This window comes from Scardinius erythrophthalmus, assembly GCF_964197995.2.
Source record: "Scardinius erythrophthalmus genome assembly, chromosome: 20".
Classification (NCBI taxonomy): domain Eukaryota; kingdom Metazoa; phylum Chordata; class Actinopteri; order Cypriniformes; family Leuciscidae; genus Scardinius; species Scardinius erythrophthalmus.
The window spans coordinates 34,308,434-34,328,872 of NC_138240.1; the positions used below are offsets into that span (position 1 = coordinate 34,308,434).

The following is a 20,439-nucleotide window of genomic DNA, read 5'->3' on the forward strand; positions in this document are numbered from 1 at the left end:
GTTAGTTGGTGGCGCCTCAGTGACTACTTCGCTCAGAGAAGCTGTCAATCATGACGTCACATTCCCGTTTTTATAGCATCACATAGCTAATGCCGAGTTCACACTGCACGACTAACTGGGGTATCTATTCAGTCACCGCACGATGGATCGGCGACAGGGTGTTTCATATCGCATGACTTTACAATAGGAAGAATCGCCGACAACTTCTGTCTGGTCCACAAACTACGTTTCACAACCAAACACGTGTGAGAAGTGATAAGGAAATAACACAAGATCAAGTTCTCCACGAGACTGGTATTGTTATTAAAAATAATAGCCCGCAAGAAGCTTGCGATCCAAGTTGTCTGTGCGCTCAAAAGGAGATTATACAGATTATGCAGGAGGGAATGGTTGGGGAGACGCGGGGAGCAAGGACTGTGTGTTCTGCAAAGAAAGTTGGAGGTAAATAAATAAATAATTTTTTCTTCGAACTTCCCGTTGTCCTGTATCCTGCTCTCTCATTGGCTGTAGGTCATCGCCGATGTCATTATCAGTCAGAACACTTTCACACAGCAGGATTGTGAATCACAGACAGGTCCAGATATTTAGCATGTCAAATATCTCACGGGCGTCGGCGACTTGTCGACGATTCTCTCAGATCGCGTCTTTGATAATTCACACTGTGTGATTGTCACTCGCGTGAACGAGCTAAATCTGTCGGTGAGTGAAAATCGGCCCTAAAATCGTGCAGTGTGAATACGACATAACTAAAAACCAAACTTTTTTTTTTTTTTTTTTAAGAACACAAATTTACATCAGCGTGATAAAAAATACCTAAAATGATAGAAACCATTTTTTGAAAATAAATTATTTGAAGTGTAATTTAATTGTTTGTCTCATGTCCCATTAGACTACATTGAGGTGTATGACTTATACTGGGACCAGCCACCTGGGGCCGATCAAAACCAGGGGGCCAATGTTTTGGAAAACATTGAAGCTTCCCTGGGCGCCGCCATTGATTAGCAGACCATCATCTGCTGTTAGCATCCCATTGACTCCCATTCATTTTGGCGTCACTTTGACAGCGAATAACTTTACATCTGAGGCGTTTAAAGACTCCATTTGTCCATTATTTATTTCTAAAGAAACACAAAAATTTATAAAAGACTCCATTACCTTGTATCTTACGTCATGGCCCTGTAGAAGCAGTTTTTGTAAAAATAGGCTAACTATTACGTCATAACCACGTGACTCTCTGTCGCACAGTAGAGAGATTACCGTACGGACAGGAGGAGAAGCTCGCGGGCAATCGGGGGGACGTGGAGGCAAAATGACAAAATAATTAATCAGAATACTTAGCATAAGTTGCTCCTGCTGCTAGCTCATGGACAGCTCCTACTCACACTCTCCGTCTCTGCAAGTTTCGGAAGGGAATGATTCAGATTTCTCTCGGCACATCTACTAGAAGACAGACGGGTTGCTCACGTCACATCTACGTCGTCAAGCTCAGTTTGAGTCTGCGCAGTCGCTCAGCCATCAGGAAGTGAGTGCTTCTAATTGACATCACTTTTCTCCGTTGAATCCAATGGGGTCGCTGTGTCCATTTCTTTTACTGTCTATGATCAAAACGCTTTGGCTTCACTTTTCAGGACGTGTGCTATTCCCTTTTGCTACCTACTGTATATTAGTCCACTAATACAGTTCACTTGAAGGAGTGAATGAAAACGAGTGAGCGTAATTATTACCACTCGTAATTATTGCGGTGCAGTGTGGGATAGAATGAGTGCACTCAATTACACCACGTTTTGTACACCACTACAAATGGACGTCCCCTCGAGTAATGCCCTATATTTGAAGTTATAGGGGGCGATTTCGGATTCGGTCACAGCATCAACTCGCTTTCATTGATTCCCTTTAAAAATCAAAGACGGCGCTCCTGTGAGGTCTAGCTTATACAGTTTTGCAAATAAATTATATTCAACACGAAAGTAAATATACATATAAGTATTTCAATATTTTTAAATACATTTTAGAAATGGTTATTTTGTAAATAAATTAATAAATTCAATCAAATTTCCTAAAGTCTCCGCCGATCTAATTTGCATAATACGTCGTCACGTGATGAATTTGCATTTTGGCGCTGCTGATAAACAGACCAAGAGATGTTTTAACGCAGAGGGTGAGTAATTTTCCATAATTTGCTTAAGAAAAGCCTACTTTAAAATATCATGTGTATGATGCATTTTCAATGTGTTCAGTGCTAAATTTAGCACGGCAAAACAGACAGTCCTCACACGTGTCATGTGACACGAAGTGTGAATATGTAGGTTTACTATAATAGGAAAGCTAAAATATGATTAAAATGGTGACTAACCAAAAGGACAGTTTCGACCCCTCCCCCCTCCTCTAATTTCAGTTGGCTTGGTTCGTTATTTCAGTTGAGCCATGATTATTATTATTTTTTTGTCAAAATATTATTAAATAAACATAAATACCTGATGCATTTATATACACTGTTGAACATTGTTAGAGAAATCTGAAAAAGCTTGTTTTCTAAATGTCCGTACAGGGCCAAAAGAGCTTTAAAAACCTGACACATACTGGAAACACAAGTTGAGAAAGGGGTTTTCACCCTGGCACTGGTGAAAGTACTGATCTCAGTTTTTCCCCTTTGTATTTATTATGAAAATGATAATCAGGACAGTATTGTGCTACCGAAACCTCAGAAACTGTTAAAGGGGACTATACTGAATTTTAGCATAACAAGAATCCTGCAAAATGACATTACCTTTAGTTCACGATGGAGATAAACTTCATCTATAAATGACTGTTGTAACAATTACTAAAATAATTAGACAATTCTGCAAAATAGCGCTTTTTTATGGGAAATTTGTTTTCAGCATCAAGCACTCAATTTTTATCAGTATATTGTTAATCCCATTTTTTGTGAGAACTATTATTACTAGATACCTGAACTACTAGTTAAAGTACTAGCTATATATAATATTATATAATTATAATATATATAATATTAAAAAATTCTAATTTTAATGTAACATTAAATTATTTTAAACACATAAGATCGGATGTCTGCCCTATTACCCAAGTTATTGTAGTAAAAGAATGATCTAAATCTATGATCAGTTAATTGGAAATATACACTGCCGTTCAAATGTTTGAGGTCTACTGTATAAGATTTTTCTCCTTTTTTTGTGTAAAAGAAATTCATATTTTTATTCAGCAAAGACGCAGTAAATTGATCTAAAGTGACAGTAAAGACATTTATAATTCCACAAAATGTTTCTATTTGAAATAAATGCTGTTCTTTTGAACTTTCTATTCCTCAAAGAATTCTGAAAAAGAAATCTGTCATGGTTTCCACAAAAATATGAAGCAGCACAACTGGTTTCAACATTGATAATAATGTGACACTGAAGACTGGAGTAATGATGCTGAAAATTCAGCTTTGATCACAGGAATAAATTACATTTGACAATATATCCACATAGAAAACAGTTCTTTTAAATTGTAATAATATTATTTCACAATATTACCGTTTCTACTGTATTTCTGATCAAATACATGCAGCCTTTGTTGAGCATTAAAGGCTTATTTCAAAAACATTAACAAATCTTACCAACCACAAACTTTTGAACAGTGGTGTAAGTTTTTCGTTATCTGCAAACTAACATTTAGTCTCACACTAACTGGTCCATATTGAGTGATATCTTGATTATACATTCAAACCTGTTACCCAGTGCCATAGTGGTTTTTCATTTTATTGATTAATTTAATTTAATTTTGTTTAATGTTAATACAAAACAAGCTTTTAAACGGTTACCAAATACAAAATACAATTTATATAACTTAAATTATATTTGATAATCAACTTTTTTTTTAACATTTCATCTTTATGAGGAACAGACATGTTTTGCAAGACTTTCTGAATTGCAGATTTTCTGCACTCATAGTGACTGGAATTAGTCCTATTTAATATGAAATTAAATATGCTTCATGGACATGTGACCATTGTCAAAATAATAATGAAAGATTCAGGAGGGTCATGTTTTAAGGATGACGATATATACAGAGAATGTGGGGAAATGCCCCGCTAAATGCAAAACATCACCATTACAGCCATCATTCTGTCATAACTTGACCATGATTATGTAGTGCATACGTTTTTTTATTTATATTAAGCGTGAACTATAAAAAAGCACACCGGAAAGCCCCATCGTGATTTTAGAGAGAAAAAAGATGTCTTTGTTTTGAAGCTGCCAGATGTCATGTACCGGCATGATGTCTTCGTGCGCTGATGAACTCGTCTTGCTGTCGAAGTTTCGGATGTCTCGTTTATGGATGGGGCCTCTCTCACCTGCCCGCATAGTTCCTGACATTTAACCATATTTAACCTTTAAATGTCACAATAACAGTTTTCAGCCCAGAGCCAATCGCTCTGAGGGAGTTTCTCAGGTGAAATATTAGACAAAACATCCGTCCTCCCTGTTACTGGGAGTGAAGGCGTCCGCCTCCGTCCTGAGCGCCATGAACCAGTGTGTGTATCACGACTTATTGGGGAGTATGAAATTTCTTATGTTGATATCGGGTGGAATGGAAATTAGGGAGTTTATGACTTGTGTTTTCATATTCGATTTGAGAGGTTCTGGTTTTACTCAGTCTGAGATCACACCAGAGTTTCACAATAGCTCACAAAAGCTGCTGTTCTGGATCAGGTGGACATAGACGTTTGACTAACTCGCCATCAAATGAACTGATAAAGGATGCAATTATTTCAGTGTGTGCTGTTGATGATATTCTTATGGTATCCAGATGTTGGTTAGAGAAGAGCATCACTACTATTGTTGCTTTTACTCAGGGCTTGACATTGCTCAGCATCCGCTGTGACTAGTGCTTTTCCAAAGTTACTCGCCACTCAGCATTTTCACTGGCCACAATTTTGACATCGACACCATGGGGAAAAACTGCCATTTAGATATTTTTAATATTATGTCATAATTTGGCAGCCGGAATATTAGGCTCCTGTCACTTTAAGAGCGGACGCACGGGTCCATTATACTGTTACACACTCTTCCTCAACTGTTTACGTTCACTTAAAACTGACTGTGTTTATGTGAATACTCGCCAAGACCTGCATTTTGACATTATTTTGTGTGTGTTTGACCGTTTAAGTGCAATTAGCAGCAAAAAATAACTCAGTTTAGTTCTGAGAGGCAGCTTTATGTGCCGTACTTTGGGTGTTTGAGCATAAAATCTGAGTAAAATTATGCACAATACTCGCAATCCCACGGCGAATTAAAGCTCTGTAACACCAGCAATATTCATCCGGAGCAAATGAAAGGAGTGAGTGAGGAGAGGCGGGTTTGTGTCATTTGCTGAGAGAGAGACGCTGGTATCGTGTGTCTATTCTGCGGAAAATGAGTATTGGAAGAGTTTCAGATATTTCAGTATATATATGTATTGAAAAATCAATATTTTTGACAGTGCACTTAGTTTATTATTTCAGAAGCCTTTTTAAAAGACTACAGTTGAAAAATGTATATATTAAATATGAAATTGAACCCGACTTAAGTGTCTAGTAGGAGTGACTGCATGCGTTACACTGCTGAAATACACACGCATTTGGCGGGTGTTAATGTCAAGCTCTGCTTTTACCTGAAAAAAAAAAAATCCCTAACTTCTGTCTCATGTTCCTTATTTAGGAAAATAACCAAACTTATGATTTCCATCTGGTGGGCGATCAACCAGGTGAAAAAGGAAGGATCCAAAGGCCAGTAAACAAGCGCTCTGAGCACCCTAGCAACTGCATAGCAACCACATAAATCACAAGCATTGTGGCGGCGAATGCTGCGTTGGGGAAGCACCATTCACGTTTTCATTCACCATTCACGTCAGAAAATGGAAAAATCGAGTTTGGAAATATTTCTCATTCAGCAACCCAGTTTTACAGTAGTCCATTGGATTGACTAATACATTTCCTCACGGCGGAGCTCAGCTTTGTCAGCAAATGAACAGACATTATCACACGCTGACCAGTCTGGGTGCGGAGGGTCACTGAGCGTAATACGATTGCTGACTCGAATCTGAAGCTGGAGGCTAAACCTGGAGTGGGCAGATGACAGAAGAACGTTTACATCGAACGTTTGCGTCAGTGAGTCACTGAAGAAATACTGAAGTCAGAGCTTTGAAGGAGAGTGGAAGAACAGAGATTCAGAGACTGCAGAAATTCCCCGTTTATTCATGTCAGAGAGACAAATAGTGAGAGATACAGAGTCAAAAAGAGGGGTAACAACAAAGAACAAGATGTGGAGGGGTACTGGAGCAGAAAACAGACGTTAAGAGTTAACAAGAAGTGTGACGGGCTGGTAGTTTTGCACTGAAGCTGCAAAGTCTGATTTGACTCATTCGCCAGCCGACGCTGATATGATTTCATCATTTTACAGCATAATAAAGTTTAGTGCACCCATAGACAAATGAGAAAAACGATCAAACATATTAAATAAAAGTATGTCTTTTATATAAGATCTCAAGAAATTATACTTTGATTTTGATAAGTAATAAATCTGAATGAAAATCTATGAAACCCTAAACCAAATGTACGTGGGTGTTGATCATCATTGAAGGCAATGTTATCATCTGTTAGTTTTGATTGTTAATTTAAATCTAAATCTGAGCGATTTCCAACTTCCAGGTTTAAATGCGTCTGTCAACGTCTCGTACTAGTACATTGATGACTCATTGGTGTCTCATAATAATTCATGCAATGTAAGCGTTAAAAGTTATTAACCCTTTCATGTATTGAGGCCACCACAATGGAAACATATTAAAATGCCTTTTTCTTGCATATGCGTGGGTTTTGATGGCACAGTTGCACATTGACCCCTACAGTGAACCCTAGTGCTTCATCCTATACACTGCCACCAAGTGGCAAAGCCTTTGTATGTGGACTTTTTTTTCTCCAAACCAAGACAGCAAACAGCCAGTCAAAAAGGCCAAGTTGATCGGGAATATCCATCCATTCCTTTTATCCTAAGAAACTCTTGCTGGTAAAAAAAATTAGTAACATCTAAGGAGTCTTATCATTGTTAAATCTTCCAAGTATTGATTTTAGATTTGGAGGAAATTCTGATTGATCATCTCTCCACTAAACTGGACATCATGCGTACACTTGCTATATTTCAGCTGCAATTCATACCATCACTGTGACTGTTGTTCTTGAAAATACTTCATATGTAGTAACGTTTTTGGCTGTAAATAAATGTATTTGTGTTATTATAGTATGTAACATTACTCATTACATCAAACAAATTAATCTAAACATGTAATGCACATTACTTGTAATGTTATTTCCTCGTTACATTAAAAAGTATTCTGATTATGCAATGCACATTACTTGTAATGTTACTTTACTCGTTACATTAAAAAGTATTCTGATTATGTAATGCACATTACTTGTAATGTTATTTACTCGTTATATTAAAAAGTATTCTGATTATGTAATGCACATTACTTGTAATGTTATTTACTCGTTACATTAAAAAGTATTCTGATTATGTAATGCACATTACTTGTAATGTTATTTACTCATTACATTAAAAAGTATTCTGATTATGTAATGCACATTACTTGTAATGTTACTTTACTCGTTACATTAAAAAGTATTCTGATTATGTAATGCACATTACTTGTAATGTTATTTACTCGTTACATTAAAAAGTATTCTGATTATGTAATGCACATTACTTGTAATGTTACTTTACTCGTTACATTAAAAAGTATTCTGATTATGTAATGCACATTACTTGTAATGTTATTTACTCGTTATATTAAAAAGTATTCTGATTATGTAATGCACATTACTTGTAATGTTATTTACTCGTTACATTAAAAAGTATTCTGATTATGTAATGCACATTACTTGTAATGTTATTTACTCATTACATTAAAAAGTATTCTGATTATGTAATGCACATTACTTGTAATGTTACTTTACTCGTTACATTAAAAAGTATTCTGATTATGTAATGCACATTACTTGTAATGTTATTTACTCGTTACATTAAAAAGTATTCTGATTATGTAATGCACATTACTTGTAATGTTATTTACTCGTTATATTAAAAAGTATTCTGATTATGTAATGCACATTACTTGTAATGTTATTTACTCGTTACATTAAAAAGTATTCTGATTATGTAATGCACATTATTTGTAATGTTATTTACTCATTACATTAAAAAGTATTCTGATTATGTAATGCACATTACTTGTAATGTTACTTTACTCGTTACATTAAAAAGTATTCTGATTATGTAATGCACATTACTTGTAATGTTATTTACTCGTTATATTAAAAAGTATTCTGATTATGTAATGCACATTACTTGTAATGTTACTTTACTCGTTACATTAAAAAGTATTCTGATTATGTAATGCACATTACTTGTAATGTTATTTACTCGTTATATTAAAAAGTATTCTGATTATGTAATGCACATTACTTGTAATGTTACTTTACTCATTACATTAAAAAGTATTCTGATTATGTAATGCACATTACTTGTAATGTTATTTACTCGTTATATTAAAAAGTATTCTGATTATGTAATGCACATTACTTGTAATGTTATTTACTCGTTACATCAAAAAGTATTCTGATTATGTAATGCACATTACTTGTAATGTTACTTTACTCATTACATTAAAACGTATTCTGATTATGTAATGCACATTACTTGTAATGCGTTACTTTACTCGTTACATTAAAAAGTATTCTGATTATGTAATGCACATTACTTGTAATGTTACTTTACTCGTTACATCAAAAAGTATTCTGATTATGTAATGCACATTACTTGTAATGTTACTTTACTCATTACATTAAAACGTATTCTGATTATGTAATGCACATTACTTGTAATGCGTTACTTTACTCGTTACATTAAAAAGTATTCTGATTATGTAATGCACATTACTTGTAATGTTACTTTACTCATTACATTAAAACGTATTCTGATTATGTAATGCACATTACTTGTAATGCGTTACTTTACTCGTTACATCAAAAAGTATTCTGATTATGTAATGCACATTACTTGTAATGTTACTTTACTCATTACATTAAAAAGTATTCTGATTATGTAATGCACATTACTTGTAATGTTATTTACTCATTACATTAAAAAGTATTCTGATTATGTAATGCACATTACTTGTAATGTTATTTACTCATTACATTAAAAAGTATTCTGATTATGTAATGCACATTACTTGTAATGTTACTTTACTCGTTACATTAAAAAGTATTCTGATTATGTAATGCACATTACTTGTAATGTTACTTTACTCATTACATTAAAAAGTATTCTGATTATGTAATGCACATTACTTGTAATGCGTTACTTTACTCGTTACATTAAAAAGTATTCTGATTATGTAATGCACATTACTTGTAATGTTACTTTACTCATTACATTAAAAAGTATTCTGATTATGTAATGCACATTACTTGTAATGCGTTACTTTACTCGTTACATTAAAAAGTATTCTGATTATGTAATGCACATTACTTGTAATGTTATTTACTCATTACATTAAAAAGTATTCTGATTATGTAATGCACATTACTTGTAATGTTATTTACTCGTTATATTAAAACGTATTCTGATTATGTAATGCACATTACTTGTAATGCGTTACTTTACTCGTTACATTAAAAAGTATTCTGATTATGTAATGCACATTACTTGTAATGTTATTTACTCATTACATTAAAAAGTATTCTGATTATGTAATGCACATTACTTGTAATGTTACTTTACTCGTTACATTAAAAAGTATTCTGATTATGTAATGCACATTACTTGTAATGTTATTTACTCATTACATTAAAAAGTATTCTGATTATGTAATGCACATTACTTGTAATGTTATTTACTCGTTATATTAAAACGTATTCTGATTATGTAATGCACATTACTTGTAATGCGTTACTTTACTCGTTACATTAAAAAGTATTCTGATTATGTAATGCACATTACTTGTAATGTTATTTACTCATTACATTAAAAAGTATTCTGATTATGTAATGCACATTACTTGTAATGTTACTTTACTCGTTACATTAAAAAGTATTCTGATTATGTAATGCACATTACTTGTAATGTTATTTACTCATTACATTAAAAAGTATTCTGATTATGTAATGCACATTACTTGTAATGCGCTACTTTACTCGTTACATTAAAAAAGTAATCTGAAATGCACATTACTTGTAATGCGTTAGATTAACATCAAACCTTGCAACATCAAAAAAGTAATTATTTCAGATGAGATTTGAAAACACCTGATAGCTAGTTTTTTCACAGTCTGAAAACATCAGTAGATCAGTTGATTACAGTCTGAGGTTCTCTCGCATCTTAACCACGCCCACTATTGTAGCATTTTTCAAAACTTTGTTGAGAACTGACTGGTGCTGAAACAGGGGGTTTCATGACCCTTTAAGTGTCATAAAGATTTTTCCATTGTAAAATACACATTTTTGTAGTGCCAAAAAGTTGCATCCTCATAAATGCAACATGAAAATGCTTTATAAATTGAAAAAGTATTTATATATCATGATAGCACTGATGTCTTTATTTTTTGCCAATTTAAAATATAAAATATATATATATATGTATACTGAGAATCACCATTGAAAAAATGTAAATAAAAAAAGCCAAAAGTTAAATGCTCAGATGCATTACAGTAATTAGAATTTGTGTTTAATTGTTTAATTTGAGAGAAAATGTGTTTAATTATGATTAAATAATGTCAAAAGTCTTTATTGTCCTAAAATTTGTTTTGCTGAAAACAAAACAAAACTTCTTTTCATGTTTTAAGCAAAATGTGACCAGTTTTGCCAGATTTACATTCATTTTCGAATGATCTGGCTATATAAGCAGCAAATAAGTAATGGACTTTTCTATCACAGTTCAGACAAAAACTATAAATATTCAAATATGCTGATAGTCTACATTAGTACACATAAATATTTATATTTATCATAATTGTCTGCACTGTGGTTTAAAATTCATTACACAGAAAGTTAACTTTTGGTAATGCCTTTTATATTTACTATGAAGTATTCCCTTATATAGACACACTTCACCTGTGAGAACATTGGATATTACACTCATGTATGGTTATGGTATGAAACGACTAGGCTTTGATTCTGATATTGGTCTAAGATCATAACGCTTATGTTAGGAATTAAATGAGTAACGCATGAACGCACTCATGCTGTGTGTGGTTTTGTGTGACTCGATTCAGAAGTTACATTACTGCAGTGAACAGTTTTACATTGAGTAGGTATTCCAGTTCAGAGAACAAATTTGCTTGTAGTCTCATGAGACATACACAAACGTCAAAATTCTCAGAAATCAGAAATTTCCCAAATTCCTAAAACATGATCAATACAAAACATAAAAGGAACCAATACGTTCCACATCGATTGGCCTATAAATGTTTTTTTTGTGTTTTTTTTTTTTTTCAAAAATATGTGGGGGGAAATCAGTTTCAAAAACCTATTAGGCTATATATTTTAAAAACTATATTTCCTCAAGAAAATGAGTTTGGAATATGTGACCCTGGATCACAAAACCAGTCACATGTTATACAGGTATATCTGTGGCAATAGCCAACAATACATTGTATGGGTCAAATTATTGATTTTTCTTTTATGCTAAAAATCATTAGGATATTAAGTAAAGATCATGTTCCATGAAGATATTTAGTAAATTTCCTACCGTAAATATATAAAACATCTATTTTTGTGAGTGAATGCAGCACAATCGCCAACATAAATGCACAACTTTAAAGGAGATTTTCTCAATGTTTCGATTTTTTTGCACCCTCAGATTCCAGATTTTCAATAATTGCATCTCGACCAAATATTGTCCTATCCTAACAAATATGATACACTGGTGTTTTGCATTTTATAACTGTATCATATTAGTGACCCTGGACCACAAAACCACTCACATGGGTTAATGTTTGGAAATTGAGATTTATACATCATCTGAAAGCATCATCAGAGAAAAGCTTATTTATTCAGCTTTCAGAGATGATGCATAAATCTCAATTTAAAAAATTTTACCCACGTGACTGGTTTTGTAGTCCAGGGTCACATATGAAAAAAAAATAAATCTAGTCTAATTTTATTTAAAGAAAAGGCTTTGCTCAGATGGAAATATAGCTGATGATGATCTTCCAGTACTGACATTATCTCTGGGTCAGCAAGGACTTCCGCTGCCCTTTTTGCAGAAGTGAGTCGATATTTTCCATCAAGACATTTCTTACTTCCCTTTTCAAAATAAAGTTAATATTATGCTCAACTGCATCATAACTCCATGTCCCACAGTTACCTCTCTCAGCATCTATAAATACCACATCTCAAAGCACTAACAGACTGGATATGGGATCGAAGGTAGGCTAATATGGATGGAAAAAGTGAATAACATCAGTTAAACTTTCAGTTAAAAAACAAGACGATTGTGATCTCTAAAGAAGGGGGAAAAGTACAGTCTCTTTTCTTCTGAAAATGAAACTGGGGGTTATAGAGCAAAAGAGAAAAAAAATCCCCAAACGGCCATGTTGATTTCGCTTATTCCAGGAAACCCGTTGAGTGTGTGACACACACAGGTCGTAGATCTCTACAACTGTGGCTGTGGTCATGTATGACAGGCAATTTGCGTGAGAAAAATACTCCCTGGTAACGAAGTGTGTTTGTTTACATCGGAGATCAGCTGTCGCCTTCAGAGAAAAAGTGAACCGAAGTTGCATTTTCAGTATTGAGACGCACTAAATCGCTTCGTTTCCATTCATGAGGATTGTCGATTGTTGAACATAATGAGCTGAAACTGTTAATCTGTTCATCTTTTCTACACGGAAAGGGACACTGAATGTGTAATGACCTTCAGAGATGACTTTCAACAGCTAGATGTATATTTGAGATAGTAAAATGAATTAATTGAGTTTCTGTAACATCTTATGATCATTTACATCCCTTTGAAAGCCTCGCTCCCCATTCACTGAAACTGCATGGAAAAACAACAATCATAATAACTAGTGCATTAATCAGAATTACTCCTTTTGTGTTCCACAGAACAGAGAGAGTCGTGGGATTGGAACAACTTGAGGGTAAAAAATTATGTTTGGGTCAAATTTTCCTTTAAAAATTAACAATTGTTGATTAGGCTTTTTCTTTCTTATGCAAAATAAGGTTTTATAGCATATTATCCCCTTTCCAATGCAAAATGGGTTATGAAAGTAGGCAGAATTGTAATGTTATGATACAAAGCCCCGCTCATGAAAAAATATGTATATTAACAATTCGTTCCCGTGACTTAGGCTACTAAATTGTTTTACTAAATCCTGGCCATGCTGTAATAATCCGTTCCCCTTGTTTTAGTTAAATAAAAATGAGGAAACTAATTCTTTCAGCATGGCCGCATGCTTTATTAAAACGAGAATGAATTGTTAATTCATGGCCACAATATTTATGGCAAGTGTTGTCAACTTCAAATACATATTTCAAGCTCCAAAAATGACAAAAAACATTTTTTTCCCTTCTCATTATTCACAATTGATCTTCAGGTCTGAAATTTGTGCATATTCAACAGGCAAATGACTTTGTTCCTCACACAAAATGTTTGGGTCGGTAAGATTTTTCTTCGCTGCATTTATTTGATTAAAAATACAATAATATTGTGAAATATCATTAGAATTAAAAACAGCTGTTTTCTATGTGAATATACAGTAAAGTGTAATTTATTCCTGTGATCAAAGCTGAATTTTCAGCATCATTACTCCAGTCTTCAGTGTCACATGATCCTTCAGAAATCATTCAAATATGATGAAAACATTTATGATAATTATCAATGTTCAAAACTTTTTTTTTTCTCAGTATTTTTTAAAAAGAAATTCAAAAGAGCAGGTGCTTTTTTAACATTATAAAGGCATTTACGGTCAACTGTCTTTGTTCAATTTAGTGCGTATTTTAATAAAGCTTTACAAAGGAAGAATCTCAAACACCACCAAGCAGCAACTTTCCTTCAGCCTTAAAACTCTTTATTTATTTCTTTTAATTGAAGTTACAATGTTGTCCAGACAATGAGCTCTCGAGAGGAACTACACCGGCGTTGAATGACTTTGAGATGACACAGTTATTTTTTGTTAAAAATGAAACCTCACATTTCCTCAAAAATACTTCTCACACTCTCGTATTGGCACAGCACTGACAGTAAAGTGTGTGAGTGAACTTTCTCTGAGCCTTGGCAAAAACTAAACACCAACCGGGACCCAAAGGCAAAGATGATGAAAGAACGATGGTTCCCTGAAACCTAAAAATCACAGTATTAATATTCTCCACATTTCTGAGCAGACGGGAAAGCTGAGGTCACATTAAATCACTCACTGCACGTCTAAAATGATATCAACAACCGTAATATTCAAGCCGCATCCATGATTTTAAACATGTGCCGTATAGAACACAGCAAATAAACTCATTTCATTACAGATTTCAACACCTGTGCTGTGATCCCTCAAGAAAGCAAGGCAGTCGCGCTCGGGCTTGTGGAGAAAAGAAGGCAGAAACCAAGGCAAAAACAGGACCGATGTGTTCGGACTACCACAAACATCTCTGGAACGATACACTGACTAGCACTGAAACGTTCAGAAGGAATGTCTTCAAAAACACTGAGAAAAGGTTCAATCTAAAAGGATATTCGCAAGTCACAGGAATGTCACCACAAGCACTGATTTGATTCGCAGGAATCCGGCATGTCGCTTTTGCCAGCACACGTGAACTCAGAGTATTGGTTTTATAAAATTAGAACGGCTTGAGTTGAAATAAAATGAACAAGACACTACCAATACAGTATGAAATATCAACCTCAGTTTAAATACCCCCCTCCCTGGTCACGTGATCGTCACCCTTTTGGTCCATGATTTTAGCTTTAGTCTTTCAAATCAAATATAGCGGACCCGTTTGGCTCGTCGAGATCTGCAGATCGATGCGGTGCGACTCCGACGAGGGGGATACATTGAGCGGCGCTAGATAACTTCGACGTAATTTGCTGGGAACATCCCGAAATGTCCATCCGGACTGTATCCTCGCCACCAGCCTTCATCGATCATCTCGATGCCTGTGATGATGTCATCCGGGTCAAACGAGATCTCGGTGTCATCAGCTGAGAACACACACACACACACACACACACACACACACACACACACACACACACACACACATTAAGATCAGATTACAGATAAGATTTCATTTTAGTCATTTAAGGCACTTCAGTTATGACGCTGATGCCCCGTGTGAGCGCACAGTCAAACGCACAGCCTTCCAAAGTATACTTTATTTGACAGATTTACATACGCAAATATAGTCGCTCGACATCTTTGTACTCGTTTAAACGACGGTAGCGAGTATCTCTAACCAAGCGCTCGTCAATAAAGACGTCTGGTGTCGTTGCGTTGGTGTCCACCTCATCCGATTATTATTTGACTGACTGCAAATTAACACTCGCCAAGCGCCACATGCGACACACAAGTCCCCCTGTGGTGAAAGTCAAGTTTTTAATGTTGTTTATGTGTCTATGTGGTGTTTTTAATCTGCTTTAAGACAAACCATGTGTAAATTCATAAGTCGACACCATTGCTGAGTATTTCCTCCTTAAAACGGCAGTGAACCAAAGACAGTCTCAAAAACACGCTTTGAAATCGCTGGTGTTTCTGACGTCACAAACTACCTTGTAACCAATCAGATCGACGTGTGATCGTCAACGAGTGGATCTCTGAGCTGAGTGAGAGAGTGGAGGCGGGGCTCATTTGCATATTCACAGAACCGAGGCAAGAGGGTCGATTTACATTCAAGCTATTTTAAGGCATGACGAAAAAAATAATTTAAATACGTCATTTTGATGATCAAAGACGAGTTTTAAGGGATACAATTATTTATACAGGGTGACTTTAATATTGATCTATTTCGGGTCCTGATTTAGGGAACAACAAGCACATGAACCGTTGTGTTGTGCTGCTTATAATTATCAAGCATTAAAACGCCCCTTCCTGCCCAAACCAAGGCGTCTGTGGATGAGGGTCTGAAACGAGGACTGAAAACGTTGTCCCGCTCCTCTTCCCAGACGAGAGAGAGGAGGATTTTAGGAGGATTTATGACACTTCATTCAACAAAAGCAGCTCGTTCTGTGCATCACACGTCATGTGCAGAACTTTACAGTTCTCTTGATCGGGTTAGAGAAGGATTAAACCACCCCTTATAATCCGAATGAAATTTTAATATGATTTGGCCAATTCCGTGGTTACATGTGACACTTTATTCCGACTGTGATTACAATCTGGTAATTAGGGTCCATGTAAATGCAGCTGGTGTTTATCATGTAAAAGCAACACTCACCGGCTTGGTAGTCGTACAGAGCCCGGGCGCAGACCCCGCGATCTACCGCTGTCTCGTACGTTGTGTTCGGCTCCTCCACCTGTGAAAGATTCACAAATAACACACAAGAACACACACATTCAAAATAGAAGTGATAGTTCACCCAAAAATGTAAATTATGTCATTAATTACTCAGCCTCATCACGTGCCAAACCCAGAAGACTATGGCCCTACGAAATCAGTTTTATATTTTTCCCAAATTCCGTATAATTTTTCCCCAAATTCTGTTTTTTCCATTTAAATTTTTTAAAATTTAAGACAAAATTTTAATGGTTAAATAATTTAGTAATCAAAAAGCATGTCTAATTAATTAAAATAATGAAATATACAATTAAACATCAATTTATAAAAACTTGAACAAAAATGACATGTTTAAGGTCCTAATAATGTGTTTTTTTGGGTCAAATTCCATTTTATTTTTACCAAATTCTGCGTTTTGTGTTTTAGGTTTTCTGGATTCCATTTTAATGGTTTAATAAAAGCATGTCTTATTAACTGAATTCATATAATATAGAGGTAAATTATGTTTATCTTTTTTTTGCGCAAACATAGCACTTGCGTTGCTTAATAAAATTGAGGTTCAACCACGAGAGTCACATGGATTACCTTAACGAGGTCTTCCCTATTGTTCATCATCAAATTATATTCATTGAACATGGATTGGCAGATTGGTGCATAAACTGAATCAGGTAATCAAATGTAAGATAACACTGCTTTATAAATTAAATATATCAATCCTTATTAAAGTTACAAAAGTTATTTAATCAAGAGCAGTGAGAGATTTTAGTTGATTAACATTAAAACGCAGACAGCAGGATTATTAGGCTGCTGTCACTTTAAGAGCTGCACGGATCCAATATACTGTTACATAAGCGTTTCTTTAGACGTGTGCGCACAAAAACCTTCTCAGTGAGTAGAATCGAGTTCTTTCACGTCTTCTTGCGCTTGAATATTTAAATTCACAAGGCTTAAAAACACATGCACAGGATGAGCTTTCGTGCAGCACTGGCCTGATCAGATCAATCGTTCAAGCTGATGAAGTCCTTATTATCAAGCCCTGCTGTATTCTGTACAGATTTAAAACATTTTTTGCAAGTTTTTAATTGTCTTACCCAGAGAAAAATGCTGAAATACAGAAATAAATACTGTTAAATAATCAAAACCATTGGTTTATATCAGCCTTTTTCATGCTATAACCGATTCTGATGGTTGTAAATTGATCAAAAATCGGCCAATAAATATCAGTGGCTCATACATCGGTGCACCTCAAATTAAATTCAATTAAGTTTAAAAAATAAAACATAAATAAATGCAAACATGCATGCCTACACATACACACACACACACACACACACACACACACACACACAAATAGATAAATATTTCATATGTCCTGCTGATATGCTCTATTGAAACATCCCGTTTCAGTAACAACACTTCAACAAAGGACAGAAAACTTCAAGTGATTTCATGGGTTCTTCAATGCATTTTTCTCATCTCAATTCACAATAATAATAATAATAATAGTGTAAAATAACACTAAACACGCATATAATAGCTTAACATTCACATGTAAGGCTTTTTATTTTCTAGGTTTTACTTTTTGTTGTTGATCTAATTCAGAAGTGGTTAGTTCTGGTACCTGTGGTGGTTCCTCATAGATGGCATCTGGTTCCACTACTGCTTCATATTGTGGCTGCTTTTGTTCTACAGGCAGGTCATAATTATCACTGACCGCTTGTACATCTGAGATATAAAAGACAAGAGAGTGATTATTTGCTGTCTCCTGTAACAGCACACCTTCCCCACAAGGTGGTGCTGACATTCATCTGAGTGAGTGACAAAGACAAGGGCTGATGATGACAGAATGACAAGGAAATGAGACAGCGTATCAGCCAAACAACTGATGTGAGCTGATAATGTGTGTGTGTGTGTGTGTGTGTGTGTGTGTGTGTGTATGAATCCCACCTTCATACTCTGGCTCAGGATCTGCCTCTGGCTCCACATACTGAGATCTGGGTTGTTCCTCAAAACTGGCCTCTACTCAAAACACACACGCATGGAAACACCCAGAATCACACACATGCATGGTAACAAGCACACACTGGGAGCGCAGGATCTGTATTCTGACACACAGATGAGTTTGAGGGCGGTATGACCAAAATATGTCACTGTACGAATGTCGTTTTTTATATCACAGTAACCACATAGATCACAATACAGTTATTTTACAAGAGATCTTCGTCTCATTTTAGTGTTTTACTTTTTTATTTGGAGCTTGACAGATGCAAAGTAAAAGATCAGATTATTTTTATTATTATCACACTTGTGACTAAAAGAAAAGAAAATAGGGTTTAATCACAATAATTCTGATTTGACAAGCCATATTCAAACCCAAGTGGACTATAATTTTCTGGAACTGCAGAATAAAGATCTAGAATTTCTACATGTTGCACAGATTATAAATTACTGTTCAAAAGCTTGGGGTCAAAACATTTTTTCAGAAAGAAATCAATACTTTTATTCAGCAGGGATGTATTCAATCGATTGAAAGTGACAGTAAAGACATTCATAATAATTTTTTTTTTTTACATTAATCAAAGAATCCTGGATTTTTTTAATACAGTTTCCATAAAACTATGAAGCAGCACAACTGTTTTCAACAGTGATAATAATCATAAATGTTTCTTGCGCAGCAAATCATCGTATTAGAGTGATTTCTGAAGGATCATGTGACACTGAAGACTGGAGTAATGATGCTGAAAATACAGCTTTGATCACAGAAATAAATTACATTTGAAAACATATTAAAGTAGAAAACAGTTGTTTGAGATGGTAATAATATTTCACGATATCACTGTGCCCTGTTGAGCTAAAGGACTCCTGCTGGCCCCAAACTTTAACAGTAGTGTACCATCATAACAGCCAGCCCTAGTTTGAGTCGATTAATCAGTTTAAAGGGACAGTTCACAGAGAAATGAAAATTGTGTCATTATTTACTCACCTTCATGTAATTTCAAAACTGTATCCATTTCTTCCATGCAACACAAAAGGAGAATTTCTGAAGAATATTCTGGCCAGTGAAAGAGGACTGAGGCTTCAAGCTCCAAAATAACACACAAAAAAGGAGCATGCACCATAAAGCATCATAACTAGGGCTGGGAATACACATAAATTTCACAATTCGATTCGATTTCGATTCACAAGCTTGCAATTCGATTCGATTTCGATACGATTCGATTCAATATGGATTATTTTGGATATCAGGATATTATTTGGATAAACAAATCTCTTCACTAATGCTGTAAACTATGGGAGTCAGTTGTAGCCTATTATAGGCTTCATTAGCCTAGTATAATATTGAAGGTAAAAATGATTTGTATACAAACACTTAAATTACACTTTTATTTTTTTTTTTTTATAATAATAAAGTCATATGAAATATAAACATTTAAATGGTGTCTGTCATAAAAACTTGCCAGATTTATTCAAACATGCATTAAATACTGAAGAACATTAAAGATTATAATGAATATGTAATATGGTGCATATATTCAAAATGCTCCTCTCTAGAGTTCATTTTTCCAGCTGAATAACGAGTTTATGGTCACTGGATATGGTTTTTCTGAGGTAAATGTGACGTCACATGACATTGTTTACAAGCTGTTTTACTGACGTCTTTCCACGGTTGAAACACTGATTGATTCCATGTCATTTCAATAAGTTGTCCTCTATCTTTTAACACACTTTCAGATGCTCATTCATGTTTATTTGGCGCTGTAACTGGTGTTATTAAGGCGGAAGAGAAGATCATGTGCTTCTCTTGAGCTGAGCCAGAGCGATCTCACGCCACAGCGACAAAACGCTATTTATGCTTTTGAATTTCTTAAGAAAATGGACGTAATTTGAAATCTGAGACTTTGTTTCATATCAATAGTAAC

At 34.8% G+C, this 20,439-nt stretch overlaps 1 protein-coding gene across 8 annotated transcripts in view; it reads right to left on the reverse strand.

Annotated features, from left to right (window-relative positions):
* Positions 1–13,690: 13,690 nt before the first annotated feature.
* dbnlb (drebrin-like b) overlaps positions 13,691–20,439 on the reverse strand; it is a 35,782-nt gene continuing 29,033 nt past the window's right edge. For 4 of the 8 annotated variants that reach the window (XM_081350065.1, XM_081350062.1, XM_081350064.1 and 1 more), the window contains 3 exons: positions 18,141–18,244; positions 16,460–16,538; positions 13,711–15,227 (listed from right to left, as the gene is read on the reverse strand). In XM_081350065.1, coding sequence (XP_081206191.1) covers positions 15,091–15,227; positions 16,460–16,538; positions 18,141–18,244 — 320 coding nt within the window. In that variant the 3' untranslated portion in view covers positions 13,711–15,090. Of the gene's footprint in view, positions 15,228–16,459; positions 16,539–18,140; positions 18,245–18,466; positions 18,539–20,439 lie in introns of all 8 variants that reach the window. The other 4 variants (XM_081350059.1, XM_081350061.1, XM_081350058.1 and 1 more) reach the window with 2 other exon arrangements.